General features: G+C 46.6%; 1 protein-coding gene across 1 annotated transcript in view; it reads right to left on the bottom strand.

Annotated features, from left to right (window-relative positions):
- ELP3 (elongator acetyltransferase complex subunit 3) overlaps positions 1 to 19,253 on the bottom strand; it is a 797,912-nt gene that overhangs the window by 286,071 nt on the left and 492,588 nt on the right. The window contains exon 11 of the mRNA XM_085613064.1: positions 1,098 to 1,188. Coding sequence (XP_085469190.1) covers positions 1,098 to 1,188 — 91 coding nt within the window. The remainder of the gene's footprint in view (positions 1 to 1,097; positions 1,189 to 19,253) is intronic.

The following is a 19,253-nucleotide window of genomic DNA, read 5'->3' as shown; positions in this document are numbered from 1 at the left end:
GATTGAGATTGCGATAATGTGGTTCTGCATTGGTGACAAGCCCCATGTCTGCAGATTGCCTCTTGGGACACTGCTACTGCCCTCTTGAAGCCTCGCATCTCCTTCAATGTGCGGTGCGCCCACTGCCCTGGCAGCCACTTGAAGCCTCCGCTTCAAGGTCTTCTCCGCTCGTGCCCCTCTAGCTCCAACTTTTGATCATTGCTAGGAAAGCTAAGAACGCTGACTGGGACACTGCATTAGCTGTAAAAGGTGACAAGCAAACGGGAACCACAACTCAAGGCATCGGGCATTTTAGCATGCCTAGCAACACTCCATATGCAAACATTTTAGACCTTTGACTAACCATTGGTTCCTGTATTTCAACAAGAGGAAATTTAAGTTAATTTTTCTGAAGAGTGGGAGCAAACTGGATATGCTTACTTGCAGGGAAAATCACACTTTATTGTAAAAACATAACACATTGTCATAGAAACTGGAGATTAAATATTGCTCTTTTTAAATTTGAACAGCTTATATTCCAGGGCTCTTTCTGAGGGATTTAAAATCGATAAAAAACCTACACAGCAGGTTATGCAAAATGTTTTAGATTTTAAGCTTAGTCGTTTTATTACATCATGATTACTAAAAATTCCAGAAAAAATGGCTTTTGCAAAAAACACTGACACTGCAAAGTTGGGAGAGTTTAGAATCATTATATACTTTGAAGAAGCACGTGCTATCAAATTAAGTATAAAGGAAAAACATAACCGCATGACACTGCTTTGAAGATCTTTTTGTAATGTGTAAGCATGTGGTTTGCCTTTATTAAGTGCTATTAAAAGGTTGAAACAACTTCGAAAAAGCTTTACCGATGAATTTTGCAGGTATTCCACTTCATGGCTGCATAAACCACATTGCATCAAGTTTTCATTTTAATACATTTGTGCAGCTTGTCAAGAGTCTTGGCACACACTTTACTCTCCGTCCACATCCTCATCAAGCCATTATTCCATAATTGCAAAGCTGCACATTGTATGTTCAAAGCTATGTTCCATTGTACACAAAGCAATCATGTTTTATGTCCTTTGATAAAGCCCAAGGACGAATCTGCTTCTTACCTCTGTGCCTAAATCCTTCATCCTTGCCAGTGCTAGCTCTCTCAAGTTTCCATGCTCCACGCCTGAGCTAACCAGGGGCATTGGGATATCCCTATAACAAGAGAGAAGAAAGCATGTTCACATAATACATTTCAACATTCAGTGTATGCTTTTTAAAATATAAACCAGTGATGCATTTGTGGAAGGAGTATATGTACAAAAATACAGCCGTTTATAAAATATAAACCAGTGATGCATTTGTGGAAGGAGTAGATGTACAAAAATACAGCCTTTTTAGGTCTCGCCTACGCAGCGCACATGCACTGCATGGGAAAGAGACCTTTAGCCGTCGATTCCCTTTTTGAGGCAAAAACGTGCACGCGTTGCATTGCTTTGAATGGCAACGCGTGCATGTATGGCGATTACCTTGTGGGAGCGAGCGCCGCCATCTGGTAGCAATTATCGCGCTCGCTCCCGGAGGTAAACGCTGCCTGCTCTCGGCCGCACTCCCCCCCACCCTCTACTTGTTTAACTTTGAGCGCGAGGCGCGCGCAACCAATGCTGGTTTTTCTCTTTTCTCTGAAATGCCTTTGAGGTTCTCCCTCATTTCAAGAGAAGTCAACGCGTGAAACGACGACCCTCTCACCTTCCTGTGAAAGAGATCAGCTCACCCCCTGCACCGAGGCACACGGTGTTACCACTGCACTGAGGGCTCAACGGAGCTTATTCTTTAAACAGAGGAACGGGGAGCCGTGCAGCTCACACCCCGTACCAAGGGCGCAGGGAAGTTGTGCAGCTTACTCTCTGCACCAACGGCGCATGGGAGCCAAGAAGCTCATCCCGGGTGCAGGGGAGCCGTGCAGCTCACCCACTGCAGAGGTGTGAGGAACCTCGTGGGATACAAAATATTTCAAATAAGATTCTCAATCTAAGGCAGGGTATACCAGGGCCCAGGAACCGCTACAAAATGGCCCCTCCCCTTCAACCCATAACGCTTCCTGGAGTGCATTCCCCAAGGTGGGGGCTGTTTAGACATGTCGGTGTCCGCCCGGTGCAAACCCTCATAAAGCCCAGGCCAGGTCAACCTCTTTAAGCTGTGAGAGGGACCTGCAGCTAGAGACGCGTCATACAGCTTCCTCTGAGCGCTGCTGTATGCTTGTAAATACACAGCCTCTGGGCGCTATCCAATGCTTTAGACACTGTATTTTACAGCTAAAAAAGTCCCCACATGTTTGTCTCTAAAAAACATCTGCACTTTTAAATTATTAGCCACAAAATGTATACTACTATTCGCTAGCCACATCCCTCTCATCAATTATAGATGCTGTTTGCCTCTCTCCCCTGGCCTCTAATACCTGCCCTCTACGCTATCTATATGCTGCCTTTACCGCTACCTTCAATGATGTGGTGTTATAGCCTGTTCTGCCAACTTTGGCACTGAGAAACAAGTTCGAGTCTCGCCGCGGGCTCACCATCTTGTGATTCTGGGCAAATCACTTAACCTTTCTGTGCTAAAACAAAATGAATCTTACTTACCTTGTGTAATGTAACTTGTTCATGTAATGTGTTCCAATGCGCTACACTGAACTGCAAAAAGAAAGAAAATAACTCTTGGTTTTATTCCCAGCCTCTGTGGGCCACCCATAACTTTTGCCTCTACCCTGGAAAAGGGACTAGCAGCCGGTAAGGTGGAGGGAGGGGGGGGGGGGGAGATTAGGCTGCCGTGCAAATGCGGCTCTCTAAATGCGCATGTAAAGGAAGTAGGCGGCAAATATACACGTCTCCCACCTGCACGTGCATTGTAATAAACGCTGCTGTGAAGTTCTAAGCAGGAGTGTAACTGGGTGCTGTTATCTGAGTTGTATTTGCAGGAGGGTCAGGCTATAATTCTTCACCTCCTACTATGCTATGCACCAGGACTAAATTGGTTAAGAGGTGGTCTCAAAACACCAGTACATACAGTTGAATTGTCTAACGCAGTGGTGAGACGTCATTATGGGACTGTTGGCTCTATTCATCTGTTTTCAGTGCAGAATCAAATTAAGCCGGGGACAGAGCTCCTACTGTAATCTACGACGCCAAAAAACACAGTGCTCTGAACTGTCAACTGCATTGTTTGTGCTGCGACGTTCTAACCAATAAGCTGTGCACTGCCAACCATGCACAGAAACCGCTCCTGTGCTAGGGTTAGTGGAGTCCCATGCTAAATGATATTTTGCTGTTTGGGCACTCCTCCTAATCTTGCAACACGGACATTAGTATCCATCCGGTGAGTTTATGATAGCGCCATAAGGCAGCTGCCTACAATGGCCCTAACTTAGCACCAGCCACGGGCAGCAATCACAAACCATTCACCAGTTCTTTACCTCCCCCCTGCCACCCCCCCCCCACACACACACACCCTTTCGGACATGTGCATGTTTATTTAACTAGTGCGGCAAGCCTCAGTTGGATTACTGGCAGCTGGCGTGCCTTTCGTTTGTTAGTTGCTTGTTTACGAGATGCAGAGGAGCGCCTGCAAGCCAAGAAAGCGGCCAAGCCTCGCCCGAAGTTACAGAACAATGAAACATTACCCTATAACTGATGCAGCTCGTGCACACATACATCTGTGTATATACATTATTTGAAAAGGTTGTTTCTGTAATATTAGTGACTCCACAGTGCGCCCACTCGTGGGCCATCGCTTGATCTAAACAGATCTTCAGAGCACATGCTCTCGGGTGGAGGGGGGCTTTTTATGGGGTCTGAGCGTGCACAACAGACCAGACCATGCTCTCGGGTGGGGAAGGAGGCTTTTCATGGGGTCTGAGGGTGCACAACAGACCTGACCATGCAAAAACACATTGCCATTTACAATACCAACAACTTTAAACTTTGCAAATGCGAGACCTATTGCATTGCAAATGCTTGTTGTATTTGCACTTTGTGAACGTATAAGAACACAGTTCAAGCACGGAGTAGAAAAGTATAAATGATGAAAGTGGGAATAAATTTGATAAACGTTGTTATTTATCTTTGATACATTGCAGTTCAGTGATGTTGGTTAAGAGCAGTTCAGCCTTTTAATCTGCTGCAAAAACGTTATCATAGCAGTAGCAGTTTCCTGAAGATCCTCCATGTGTTTTGGTGTTTTTAATGTATCTAGACCCTATGGGAAACTCAGAACCTCATGAGAAAGAGCTTGTTCCAATGATGGTTGCCATGCAAGTTCTCAATCTAATAAGCGGGGTTGTAAATATCAACATTAACTGACTTAGAGCATGTTTTCTTTTTGGAGTTAATAAAGGTTTTGAGTGTAGTCTTTCTAGTACTGTTACTCAATTATTATTTTTTTTCTGAGGATATGTGCATCATAGTCTTTCCCTGGAAGTTTTTAGTCCACCTAGCCTGCTTCTGGTTGTGTACTGGGAGCTGCTGGTTTGGAAAAGGATCGCCTTTCAGTGGGGCTGGAGACCTCTCCTGAACACCAGGACTCATTCATCTAAGACGAAGCTGAAGATCACCCTCGTGGACATGAGTCATGATTACGTTTGAAAGGGGCGGGCTTTATGGTTCTTTGAGTATTTATCTGTCAGCAGTTTGAAAGTTTCTCTGAACTTTGCCTAAAGAAAAAGGAAGTCTGTTAAGTAAATATTCAAATCTAAATGGGCATCAGCGCGTTTTAATGACTGATCCATGGAGTATTCACCAACATTTTTAACGGAGTGGATTCCTATGTGCAGTGCCTTGTGACAGATGATTTACTGATCACGCAGTGTGGTCGCATTGTATAACTAGGGATGCACTGTAGTTTTCTGGGGTGCGCTACTAGGGTTTAGTAAAGTGGAGTATGTTGGCGTGGTTCCCTGGGTGCATGCGTCGACATACACTTAAGAAAGGAGTAACCCAGTGACTGGTACATATGGAAGAAAATTAATTCTTCAATGATTCGTGACAAAAGTCTGGATAAATACTCTAGACAGGTCCTGCACCTAACTTCAGTAGTCACACACACTCCTGCCCTCCTTTTAACATGTTTCCACTTTCAGAGTATCTTTTTTTATCATACCTGTACAACAACTGCATCTTACATCCACAAAATAGCGTTACCAGTTGTAAATGAAATAACAAACCTCAGAGAAATATAACAACCTAAACGTCATTGCTAATACAGCTATTCATGTAAAATAACAAGCATTGACAAAGTCAGAATGTGTGTGACTTTGTGACAACGTAAGGGCCAACACAGACACACACAGTTGATGTATGCATTAAATAGCACTTTAAACCAGACCTGGTGACTTTGCCAATGCTTGGTGATAGTGGTGATGTTATTAGTAGCATTGTGGTATTAGTGGTGTTATTATGGTGATATTGGTATTAGTGTTCTTGGTGCTCTTGGTAGTCTGTCTTTTGAAGGTGGGACTGGTATTGTGGTGTTGGTATCTGTTGGATTGGTAGTGGTGATGGTATGATATTGGTGGTGATGTTAGTGGTGTGTGTATAGGTGGTAATGGTGATGGATTGGTATTGGAGGTTTGGTAGTACTGATCAAATGCCCACATATAAACAGTTATACATATTGTACACACAACTCCTAATTGATTTTTGTCTATTACATTGTAATTGTTTGACCCCAAGATAGCAATCCAATGTGGTAAATAAAAAGCAACTGGATATATATATCTGTATGGAAGCAACCCAGTTGCAGAAAAACAGTGGATTCCTTGGTAATCTATATCTTTTTAAACGTTTAAATAAAAAATTAATGCAGCACATGCAGTTCCATAAATACATTTCTATTTTTCTATTTGATGACATCGAAACAACCAGTTACTTAAAAATACAGCTCTCTTGCTCCTCAAGTAAGATCGTTTTTCGTTCGAACCAGGGCAGCGCATGCGCTGCTCTGTGAGCTATGCTGTATTGGAGTATGGAATAGAAGCCCCGCCCACTCTCTGTCCATATTTGTCACTTGCTTGTGTCATCGTCCTTTGTAAATGGTGGCTTCTGATTCGTTAATAGGCTTGTTAGTCCCTCCTTAGTACTGCATTGTTTACATTCATAACCTCCCACGAGGACTGGCCCTTTTACTTCGGTTGTTACTCGGTGAGTCTTTTTTAGTCTGTAAGCATTATTTTCTTTAAGTAGCTTCTCCTACTGCAGACACCACAAGCTTTCCTGCAACTTTCACTTTCTAAGCAGCCCAGGACAATGGCGGCGGCTTCTTTACATGCGGCTCGCATTTACAAGTGTTTCAGCTATTGGGCATTGTACAAACAATGCCTTTTATTTATGTGTTAATTATCCTAACATATAAATAAAAGGCATTGTCATTTACAATGCCAATAGCTTAAACTCTCGCAAATGCGAGACCTATTGCATTACAAATGCTTGTTAAAATTCTGCTTGTAATCAGTAGTCTAAGACATGGTGGAGCAGCATTTAGCTGATAGTGGATGTACCCCAAATCGTTTCGCGATAGACCCTGTCATGAAAAGCAGTATTGCCCCAGCCAATGTGCTTGCACATATAGCAGGCACCTATTACAGTACATCATACAGCTTCATCTGCATGTTCTTCTCAGAAGAATATTAATTATTCAACCTGAATCCTCACGATATGATAGTGGTGTACAGAAGTTATTGACCATGCAAAGAACCTTTATTGCTGGGCAAGTGACCTATTCTCTGCAGTTATGCAATTTTCAAGGATTCAGACTGTTTGGACCAAATACCGAGCAACATCCAGCAGAGAAAAATGGCACAGGCAAACTAATCAATGTGCACAGAAGGTCTGAACAACAGCATGCCTCCATATGAGGTCACACCCGGAGTTGGTGGGCCAGACATAGATGTCTCCAAAAAGCATGGCACTTTCCAGATCTCCCCAACCAAAGAGATTCTGAATATGCCACTGTAATGCCTGGCACCTCCCCAAATGACCCTAAATAACTGCTGAAAATGGGCATACAATTTTCTAATTAATGCACCATTAAACCATAATAGTGATAAAGAGAAAATAGCTTAGTTTTTGAACACCGATATTTACAAACAATATAGGAACTTTTCTCTCAAGCCCGGACATAGAACAATATAGCATTAAAGCCCAAAGCTATAGGCTTTAACGGTTCTTAAAGGCCCTCTTTCCCAGTTATAGGTCCGATCTACGGGCGAGCTCCTAACATTCCAATGTTCTAATACAAAATGATAACCTTGGCATAGAGTTCATTAACCTTTTCAATAAAGGACGGATCATGATTAGTTTAATAAAAAGGAAATCTGTGGTTCAAGTAATATCTCAAACAATGCTCTAATAGAAAACAATTATGCATATGGAAGATAACAGCGCATTTAGGACCACCCATCGAGGGGGTCGATTGTAGCCTTTCTCATAGTGCTCCTAAGTGCAGCTTTGACACTGTCAACCATGAAGAAAGTAGGCTACTTGTAAAGTTAATTCTCCAGCACTGGCATGTATTCGACATTCATATGCTATTTAAATATTTAGGCATCAAGCTGTGTATCCTTGACTACATTAAACATGTTGTGTCTTTAAACAAAAGCCTAGTGAAGGGCCTCTTTCCTACAATCAAAAAAGCTAAACTTGTATCTTTCTGCAGCACAGTGGTACCTTCCTAGAATACTTCCACTGTTGAGAACTTGAGCAAGTCTTGTGTAACAAGCAAAACCAAGGAAATAAACAAACTAACTAATTTCAGCTGGGAGGGACACAAGGAAATCCATATAAGATAACAAAGAGGGAGACCACGTTTACAGTTAAGTAACTTATTCTTCTCCGTTACTCTATCTTTTTTAAAGCCACATGCTATTTGAATAGAAGACTGAGCAGACAGTTACATTGGAGCGAAGAAAAGAGTTGTCCCATTGTTGAAATGGGCTATACAGCATCACTTGCCCAAAGCCAGTGTCTGTCTTTGTGTCACTATCCAAGCAATAATGCCGGCAGTAAGTCAGTGACTGCCTCTAGGTGGTCACACTGCAGATCTCATGTATTAGCATATTGCCCACAAACAGCGGCATAATAACTGTTCCTCTTGTAGAGCAGGTCACCACTGTTCCACACGTCTGCTATCTGGTAGGCAAACTTGATGGAGTCGATTAGACATCTAACAATAGTGGCTGTGGCCACCACCTCCCTTTCTCGGTCTTGCCCGAAAACCATAGTTGAGATCTAGATCAGAATGATTTAGTTCTGTTAGTGTAGTACCTCAGTGCTCCCCTAATGTTCAGCATGTGCAGAGGTTGCTCCACCTTAGAATTGGGTGACTTGAAGAACAATATCAAGGTAACTACGAGCGTGAGATGAAAACCAGACAGCACCCTTTGTCCGTAAAGTAAACATTTGGCATAGTTCTACCAGGTTTGGTGCATAAAGACGGGGGGGGCACACCATGTGCCCCCCTGCAAGCACCCCTAGGCCCTGAGGCAATAGGGAGCCCTGTAGAGCCCCCTTAGTTCCCTCCCAGCCACACTTTTCATAGCGGGCTCACCGCCATTAAAACTGTGGCGCCGCCAACATATTGCAACCTCAGAGCGCTGCGCCACCGCCGCTGGATCAGGGATTCCCGGAGGTTGCAGCAGTCCTTTGACGGTCCAACTGCCAAAGTCACTGCCAAAGTCGCAATACGGCGGTTGAACCACCGGTGTGGCAGTAGCTGCACCGCCACCGAAGGTTTGGCAGTCCATCGGACCGAAAACTCAAAATGACCCCTTATACGTCTGTATTTGTTCTTTTCTGACCTAGACATGGTTGATAAGTAGACACTTGACCCAGACTGATATCGTATCAGGTGTTATATCTATGTCATCGGTCAAATGACCTGACACTTTCACAGTTCTCAGAAAGTTAAGGTCAGAAGACATCTGCGTCAAGTGGCAGGCATGACAATGATTCTGCATAAATGGAGAAAGATGCCGTCCTCCGTTATCTGAAATGGCGGCCTCCATGGTCTAAAATGGTGAAAGGGCCTACATAAAATAAAGTCAGATGAGTCAGACCTTAGGAGCTTTATGTCACCTTCGTGTGAAACCCAGCTGTGTGTGTGACCCAATACTCTGTCAAGATGAAACCTGATACACAGTCCTTAAGAGACGAACACCTATACCTCCATCCCACGTTCTGGCTGAGATGATAGACATAAGGATGACCATCTGCCAAATGAGGAACTTGAGATGAGTCATCTGTTAGCTTCAGAGGATATGAAACACAAAAGCAACACAATGAGTTCGCACCTTGGAAATTGTTTTCTGACTAGTGAAAACATGCACTATAAGCCCTTCATTAAATCCTTAACCACAGGCTGGAGGAAAAGTGTGCCAAGCTGGGCCTCTTCATCTAATGAAAGACTGCTGCCAAAGGCACATGTGTTGTACACCTGACATGTCCAAGCTTGTAATCTTTGAGGCTAACTCAGCACTAGGAGCAAAAAATCCCTAAGTATTATGTGTAGGACCTTTCCCTTTTCAGATTGTATGTAGAATTAGTAGAGCCTGCCATGGACAGGTGAGCAATTGCATGCATTCCTGAGATAGTTCCAAAGTTCTGAATTCTAAGATCGGAGGTAGGCCCAGAGGTTGAGGGAGATTTGGGTCGTGATGAAGAATCCTGCCTACCTCTTCCCTGAGTAGAGAGCTTGGCGTTTCCATCCAATGGGGAAGCTTAGGGAAACCAGTTCTACCTTGCCCATTCACTGCCTCCAGAATCAGTTGACGACTGCACTCCAATGAGCTCAGCTGATAGAAAGGGACCGTTAGAAATGTGTATATCCAATCAAGCTCCTGGAGAATGCTTTCCCCATTGACCTATGTTTCAGCAACCTGGAGGCGAGGGCAAAATATATTCCATTTCCTCTTATTGCAAAGAGGACTGCTCACAGTTTGCCCCAAAGGCTGAACAGGTTGTCCAATACTGTCTGATCTAGTTAACACAAATTGAACTCTGATGCCCAAGAAAATGTTCAGTTAGGCAGCTCACTTCCAGATCTTTTGTGCCTATGATGCAAGGGTCAGTGAACAGGTGTAATCTTTTCTGGGAATATACAAAACAGTTGTCTTATTGCTCACTTATCAATACCATCTTTCCCATTACTTGCACCTTGAAAGACTTTGTGACATACTTGGATTTAACACAGCTCCCAGACGTTTAGGTGCTGCTTCATTTCAGGACTGGACTACAGATTCTCGCTCAAAAATGAGGTCCTTAACCTTCAAGGCAGGTGTCCATAATCAACGTGGTCTCCAGGACAGAAGAACATGCCTGAAGTCAAGATGTGGCTGACCCACCAGCCCAAAGCTGCCTTCTTTTGGGCTTGTCACTCTTAAGACAACTCTGCCCAAGGTAGGTATAGCTCCTCTTGCAGAGACCACGTCAAACTTGGACAGCGGTATCATGAGCATACAATAGAATAAGTAGTATTACCCTTCTTATCCACCCACTCCTCTGGGGACAGGTTAAGGGATGGGGCACTGCCACCGACACTGGACCCAGCAACGGACTCCCTATCTATGGGGTCCTCATTATCTACTGGCGTCCCTGCCCTGTCATTTTCTTCCTCTTCTTCAGACTCTTCAGGGCCACCCTCAGACCCACCACCCTCTTGGAGTGCGGCCTGGTCCCTGTCCCTCTGTTTCCACCTATCCTGTTGCCAGCGTATCAGGGCACACCCAAGGTTTCCTTGAGTGCCCTCTCCACTTCCTACTAAGCTGCTATCATCACAGTATCCCCTCAGCTCCTCTAGACTGTAGTTCAACATGACATGGAAGTTAAAGGTAGATTCCATTTTGGCAAGGCACTTAATACAAAGGTGCAACACAAGATACCTATGCGTCTGAGCTGAAGCAAGAGTACACAATTTAAAAATGACACTTTTTAGGAGAAAATTAAAACTCAGGAAAAATAATCCCCAAACATGTGATTATCTAAATGCAGAGTTTGTAGTGCAACCAGTTGTTGCTGTGGTACTGCGCAAACACAAGTCCTATCTTCACCGCTGCCAACCAATGTTAGAAATGGGATTTCTGGTTGGCTAAGGCTTGCGCCAAAGCCAGGCAGAAACCACCACTCTAGTCAGGGCAAGGGAGTTACACACTGATGATAACCCCTGCTCACCTCCTTGGTAGCTTGGCACGAGCAGTCAGGCTCATCTCAGAGGCAATGTGTAAAGCGTTTGCGAGACACACACCGAGACACACACACACACACACACACAGACACACCGACACACACACACACGACACAGACACACCGACACACACTGACACACACACACACACACCGACACAGACACACACCGACACAGACACACACCGACACAGACACACCGACATACACACACACCGACACACACGCACCCAACCCCTCCCACCTCCCCACCCCCAAAAGAAACTCCACACAAGGTTATATCAAAAATAGCCTTTGTATTATCATAAACACATTAGAATCATAATCTCACAATCTACACAGTGCCAACTGGCAAGGGTAATATTCATGGGGGATTATATACTGGACCAGACCAATCGGGCCACAGTCGGAACCATCAGAACAGGTAAGTAACTGTAAAACACAACCAGTAACTACTGGTACAATAATGACCTCAGCATTATCACATTAGGCACAAAAGACATTAGGCCCAAACCTCAGTAGAATAACCCCATTATGCAACCAAACAGCAGTGCACCATAGTAACACTGACAACAAGGGGCTCACATCACCTTAGGGCCTTACGCCCTTTTACCATCACTCAACTGACCTCCAGGCCAACTGGTCTTTCGCTGGGGCACAAATGCCCTATGTCCCCAAGAATGTCACGGTTCTGGGGGGAGGTTTCTCAAATGTCCCCCTGGCTGCCATGGCAGCAACCACAGAGTGCGCACTGCGCTGGGGCCTGGTGTGCTTTCTCACCCCTTTCCTGTTGCAAACACATATGTCCCCTAAAGGAATTATCACAGGCACTCACTGGGCCCTCGGGAGCCCCCACGGAGACTCTAACAAAAACCCGAGGGCCCTTCCGTTGCAGCGGCCCGCTCTCCTGCGGGACCGCTGAGCAATTAGATCTGGCACCACTGTGCCCAGGGAGCCCTTCTGTCTCGGGCTCCTCTCTTCGCAAATGCCCCTCTTAGCAAAAATGGCCCTGGCACGACTGTGCCTTGAGAGCCCCACTGGGACTCTAAGAATCAAAATGGGCCCCTCGTTGCAGCTGCCCACACTCAGGGGGGGCAGCTGGGAACTCAGCACGGGCACTCGCAGTGCCCTAAGCACTACCACAGGGGGCGGGCACCGGCAATTTGCCACGACACACCCCCCAACCAATATACGACTGAGCCCCAGTCACCGGGCTCTCTGTGGGTGACTCCGCAGGCTCTGGGCACCGGAAAAGTGTCCCGACAGGTCCCACTGCTGGAACCGCTTCTCCAACCGCACCGGAGCCTTCTCCTCTTCACCAGCGCGACGGGGTAGGCACCGACAATGTGGCTCGGGCCCCCTTCGCCGCAGGACGACTCCTTCCTCAGCTACTGCCGTGGGAAAGGTGGAAATGGCGCCCGCGAGGCCCCTTCCACAGTCAGGCACGGGCGCCTGGCTTCCTAGTCGCTTGGCACACGGCTGTGAATCTTGAGGAAGCTTCCTCGCGTTGCCGGGCAGCCACCAGTGCTGAGGCCAATCCCAGCGCAGCGGGTGGTGACATCAGCAGACTCCGGGTCCGCAGCGGTGAAGGCTGATTCTGGACTTGTGTCTCCCAGGCCGGCGGCGGTGATCTCGGTAACCTTGGAATGCGGGGTGAGCTCCAGCTTTCACCAGCAATATGCGGGGTGGGCTCCCGCCACCCAAATAAGCATAAATGCAGGGTGGCCACCCATTCTTCAATTACAGCAATTGCGGGGTGGACACCCGCCACAAAATGAGCAAAAATGCGGGGTGGGCACCGGCTCTTCAAAAATGTACAAAAGCGGGGTGGGCACCCGCTAGAGCACCCAAAAAGCAGGCGGGGCACCTGCTTAGTTCAGCAAAACGTGGGGTAGGCTCCCGCTCGATTCCCACGCTGTGTAGGGGAATCTCCACGCTGGGATTCCCTCCAGACGCTCTGGCAGCCCAGCGCTGCAGAGCACGCACGCTCCGCTCCTCTCCTCTCCTCTTCCTCTTAAATAACCAGGAAGGAGGACAGTCCAGCCCTTCTTGGGCTCCACACAGGAGCAGCCTACTGCAGATCAATTCACCCCTCACACCAGGGCAGAGCTGGGCACAGGCAGGCCAGCATGTAGGGAACCCCCCAGGAGGCATCAGCTGGGTCCCACAGCGGTTCCTCATTGCCCAGCAGTCCTTCAGGCTCATGCAGGTCCCACGCAGCACACCCTTTCATGGGGTCACAGCCCCAGTACTTATACTAGCTTTTTCTTTGTCTGCCCTGGCACAGGGCTTGGGGGGGTGGGGGACCAGTTCCAACTGTTTCGGGGGGGTGTTCACCAGCCCCTGTCACTCAAAAGCTAGCCATGCAATTCACATCAGGTAGGCAGACACATAGCACACAGAAATGCCAACTTCTAAAAGTGGCATTTTTAAAATAGTTATGATAAATCTGTGCACACCATTGTGTAGCATGTATTAACACTATTGCAAACATACCAAACTTGACCATGCTGCGGCTCCCAGATCAGGAATGACTCCTGAAACACTAATCAGGGAACCCCCAATGCATTCCTATGGGAGAATAGCCCAACAGTAGTGAGAAACCAAAATGGCTGTTTGTCACTACCAGGACATGTCACACACTTAAGGTACTTGTCCTATCTTTTACCTACAATGCACACTGCCCATAGGGCTAGCTAGGGCCTACCTTGGGGGTGACTGACATGTAGTAAAAAGGGGGGTCACAGACATGGCACACACTTTAGGTGCCACGTCACAGCGGCAGTAACACTACGCGCACAGGCCCTGCAATGGCAGAAGTCTGAGATAGGTTTGAAAGGCTACTTTGGTGACGCAATCAGCGCTGCAAGCCCACCAGTAGCATTTAATTTACCAGCCGTGGGTATATGAGATACCACTTTACAAGGGACTGACAGGTAAATAGGTGTAGACCAATCTTACCATATTTAACACAGAGAGCGCACGCACTTTACACTGGACAGCAGTGCTAAAGTGCCCAGAGGCCTAAAACCACCAACACCATGTCAGAAAAAGGGCTAGGAGAAATGCAAAAAGTTTAGAGATGACCCTGCAAAAGGGGCCAAGTCCAACACATATATACATACATACATACATATATATACTTTTAACATATACAGAAATAACACTGTATAATAATATGTGCCCAAGAAGGGTACATACAAATGACCACAACAGTGGTCATGGGCCCAAGGTAAGACATTGGCGAGTTGGAAACCAGCCACACGGCCCCGTTTAAGGGAGAGGGTGGGGTGGAAGTCACTCAACCCAGAAAACCAAGGGAGCAGACAGAACCAGCACTATAGACTGAATGGGTACGATTAGGCAGTCGAGAGACTATTGAAAAGAAAAATGCAGGGGACAAACAGCCCTGCTAGAAAAGAGAAATAGGACCAAAATGGAAGGTTGCAAAAAGCGTAGAGTGGAACAGGGCCAAGACATCGGTGGCCTATTCAGACAACCTACATCGTAAAAGCGATTAATATTGGAAGACTAACGCCAGAAATCAAAGTCCAACCATAGGGCCAGTATAAAGAACTGATGTAACAGATAGAGAGGCATTGCCCACATGAAGGTCAGAAGCAAAAGAAAGTCTTCGATTGCATGGGAAAACCCGTGCCCGGCCAACAAGCCAGGGAACAATATGAGTGAGGATCCTGAGGTCACCCAAGATCATACTCGGTATGCTTATTAATACAGGGAAGACGAACCCCCATAGGGGTTAGAACTGCAAACGTGCTCTAAAGAAGTGGAGGTAATTCCCTAGAAAAGAATCCTAGGGGATCACAAACCTCTGTATGATCCAACCCAGAGTGGATGGGTAAGGAGCCCATGTCAAAGAAGAACGGAAGATGAAAATTAGCCATAAACCCCAAAGGGTAGAAGGCACAATTGAACAGCCAGGCCAGTAACAAAACATTGGGGTTGGTATCTGAGGTGTCATAGAAACGGCTTCAATCAAAAATTGAAAGCAACTGCAGCTGCGCACAAGGCAGAAGCAGCAGAAAAACAGGCTAGGCAGAGGCTTAGAAGAGGTACAGCGGCCGAGTTGGCCACCCATGCAAAGATACGGACAAGGGATGGCCACAAGGAACGAAAGAAAGAGGGGCCCGTCTCGGCCATGTATAGCAATCAGTAGCACAAGGAGTGTTAACACTGGTTGAAAGAAAGAAGGAAGGATCTCCACTCAGGGCATAACCAGACAAAGAACTGTAGGCCAAGAACCATGCCTCTTCCCTTGCATCTGCTAAGACAGAACGGCAACAGGCAGAGTGGAAGGAAAGAACCCCCTGGCCAGTGCGGAGAAATACTCCCCAAAAAAAGAGGGGGGCAAAAAGAACCCCCATGCACCATCTTCCAACTTGCATCGAGTCCCCTATAAGGGGTATCATAGCGTCAAAAACATATTGAGGAATACCTGTAAGGTATACAGATGAAATAACCTATCGGACAGGGAACAAAGCAAAAGTGCATCCACGCAGTACCATCAAAACACACCAATCAGAACTTGGGTAGAAAGCAAAGAACACCGTACAGTCACTGTCATAGACACCAAACACGGTCAGAAATTAAGGCGCGTCCCAAAAAATAATCAGGGAACACAACCTGTCATTGACAGGGTAAGAATGCAAGAAAAGAAAATACCTGCCAGGGCAGGGCACCACACTAGACGGCATGCGAGTGACAAGTGAAAAGAAGAAGCGAACTGGCACCACCCTATAATGGCTCACACAATTTTTATCCAGACTGAGTACGGGGGAAAAGAGGATGGTATAGCAATTGGGGATAAGATTTCTCTCCACTCAGACTATCCCAAAAATATCGTAAAGCGGAGTCAGCTTGAGAGCCAAACAGATATTGACTATCGAAAGGCATGTCCACCAAGGCGGACTGAACACCCTCAGAGAAGCCAAAAGCCACCAAAAGGGCCATGGCCAGTCCAAAATAATCTGTGGTATCCATGCCACAACAAATCAGCAACGTAGCCGCCTGTGGGCCGTCCTGATCAACTGAGAAAGTGTGTCCTTACAGTCATCAGGGACTACGGGGAGGAGGTGCAAGACCAAATCCCACAACACATGAGGAAAATGGCCCCAAAACACAAGCCGTATTAAGGGACCATAAAGCGGAGCTGGCAGCAGAGAAGATATATTGACCAAAAGCATCCAGACCTTTAGACTTTGTGTCCAGAGAGGTGTCAGTCATGGCGCCGATGTTGGGGAAGGCTGTAGCAGCCTGAACCACAAAGCTGTGCGTAGTAGGCTGACGGGAAAGACAAAGATGATCTCCAGGGGCAGGATGGTCCCTATGAGCTTTAGACCAGTCCATGGAGGCATTTATAATGGGTTTATTCCAAGTGCACAACAGAATATCAAAGAGGATTTCACTGAAGGGAAGCACAGGCTCAGTTCTCAGCTGCCCATTCTGAAGCACCCCAAGGATGGATCAATAGCCACTTCCACAGAAGGAAGCGGAAGCCCTAGAACTACATCAACTCTCCACAAAATTTGAGCAAAATCAGGGCTAGAGAATAGAGGCCAGAGGATGGGAAGAATCAATGCCACTAGCGTCACCAAGGGCAGAAACCCAATGAAACTCCAGGAGGCTCAGTCATGTGATCACCCACGTCACCAAAATACTGGTGTGCCAAGGAGAAAATAGCAGGGGCTCCGCCGAAGACAGAGGAAGGTAGCCCAAATAGGACTGTTCCCCCAACATCGATCTGCGTCGAGAAGATGACACTTTGGTGTCAGGAAGGGAAGACAAAGTAAGGGCGATCGGTGCCGTTGACGCCGAAGTAGGTGCCGTCAGATCCAACACGGGCGTCAAAGGTGGGAACCCCGAAGGGCTGTGCACCAGAGCTGAGAAGGAGTCGATCACGGACTCGGAGGGCCCCGCTGATACAAAGGGAGGTCCTGCCAGTTTGGAGTCAGTTGAGGCCTCCTTGGGGCCCAGAAGCACACGAGAGGGAGTCTGAGAGCCAAAAATGGCATGGAGTGAGAGATATTAGTCCCTCATCTGAGCAAGAGTCGCCTCTGCGCCGGGAAAGACCAGTAGGCGCAGCCAAGATTCTCGCTCTGACACCGAAGTCGGAGGAATAGGAGGAGAGTCAGGGACACAGTGCGCATGCGGTTAAGTTGGAAAAGGCCTACGGCGTAACTTATTAGGGAACAGTGAGGATGAAGTACTTCAGGGGTTGGCCTTCGAACGGTCTTCGGAAGAAGAGGACTGCTATCGATGGGAGGCCATCAACCACCACGCTGCTAACAGGGTCATGTGGCGCTCCTGAAACACCAACGACCGAAGCTGAAGACACAAGCTGCACCATTTGGAATCAGGGTGCGTGCCAAGACATCACATGCAAATTGAATGAGGGTACAGATCGACATCATAGTTCACAGGACTCTGAAAATATCCAGAAAAAAGCACACTGTTTCTTCGACAATGACGAGGTAGGCCAAAAATGGCTAGAGGTACTACACTCTGGATCTGGGTGGAAGCGCAGAAAGGAAGAAACTGAAGTCAGCGCATCGGGGAAGGGCTTATATGGACTCTGACGACGTAACATCTGGTGGATGATGTTGTTACAGAGTTGCTCGCCGTCCTCCACCGACGTGCACAGGCACTGCTGTGGAAAAATGTCCGGATCCCGTCTGGCGAACCTAACTGCTACAAAAAAAAATATATATATATATCTTGTACTTACCAACATGAAGCACGTAAAAAGTGGCCTAAGGCTATTATGAGAATAGTGGAGCCAGAGAAAAATTATGTGTACCACATAAAAGAGGTATATAACATGCTGCTTCATCTACCTTGATTTGCGAGCATATTTGGGAAAGGCCATCTATCTTCATATCCTGCCCTTCTATGGGGCCAAATTGCTGCTCAGCTCAAGAGTGCCTCTAGTCTACTGCCTCTGCACTGCAACTACAATGCTTATACATGCACCCTCACAGTATGCCCAGTTCAATTCTTATTGACAGCTGATCAACTAGCACACAGACTTTTTGCCGTTATAAAGCTATCCTTTGTACTTGAATGACCACAATCATATTATGCGAAACGAGGTGGCCATGGTCACTTTGTACCACTGCCTACTAATTGGCAGCAACATATTCAAAGTGTCTCTTTCAATCAATCTCAGAAAACTATGGATACCGCTTGGAGGTGCGCCTTTTTTCTCAAAGCTTGAGGTCCATGCACAAAGGTGCCCAAAACCCTGAAACACAGAACCCAAAACAATGCGGTTTATAAAGATCTCTCCACCTACAGTATGCAAACTGCAAGCTTCTGAAAGGCACTAAAGCCCCTACTGACCGAGGCAGGAGCAAAAGTGCTCATAATTGGCAGGAGAGTCATTTTGCAATCCAGCTTGACAGAGCAGTCCTGGGTTTCCCACAGTCCGTTGGAGACACTGTGAAGCAGAATCTGAGCAGGAGGAGCAAAAAGGGGGCACTACATTGTAATGGTGGTCAGGCCTTCCACTGAATGAAGACAGATACTGGGAGATGCAGTGATGAGTAGAAATGGGAGCACGTTGACGCTGGTCCTTTTTGGATTGCAGTTAGGCACCTTTCTACTGATTTATTATGCAGACACTCAAGTAGAGCTCACCAAGCCACCAAGAGGGGTTAAAAGACAGGTACTACAGAATAACTTGGCTTTTGAAACAAAAGAACCTACTTTTATGGAACCATATGGATGACAAACAAGAGGAGAATGAGACTGTACTCTGCAGAAATCTAACCAGCAGATTGAGGCACAGCGTACTCAATAGAAGAGGCCACTAAAGAATTCAATTACTGCTTAGCAAAAATCTGCAAGATATGGGCCTCACGGACAACTATGTTTAATGCCACGTGGGGAAAGCTGAGGACAACGCAAAGCCTGATCACTGAGACGTATTCAAGGAGTGAGCCATCGCTTCCATTACAATAACAATATGGAATCCCTTGAGAACACAGCACAAAATGCCTAACTTAGGATGCTCCAAATGCTACCCCCTGCCGAATG

Source organism: Triturus cristatus, chromosome 6 (assembly GCF_964204655.1).
Source record: "Triturus cristatus chromosome 6, aTriCri1.1, whole genome shotgun sequence".
NCBI classification, from domain to species: domain Eukaryota; kingdom Metazoa; phylum Chordata; class Amphibia; order Caudata; family Salamandridae; genus Triturus; species Triturus cristatus.
This window is presented reverse-complemented; position numbering and strand designations above follow the sequence as displayed.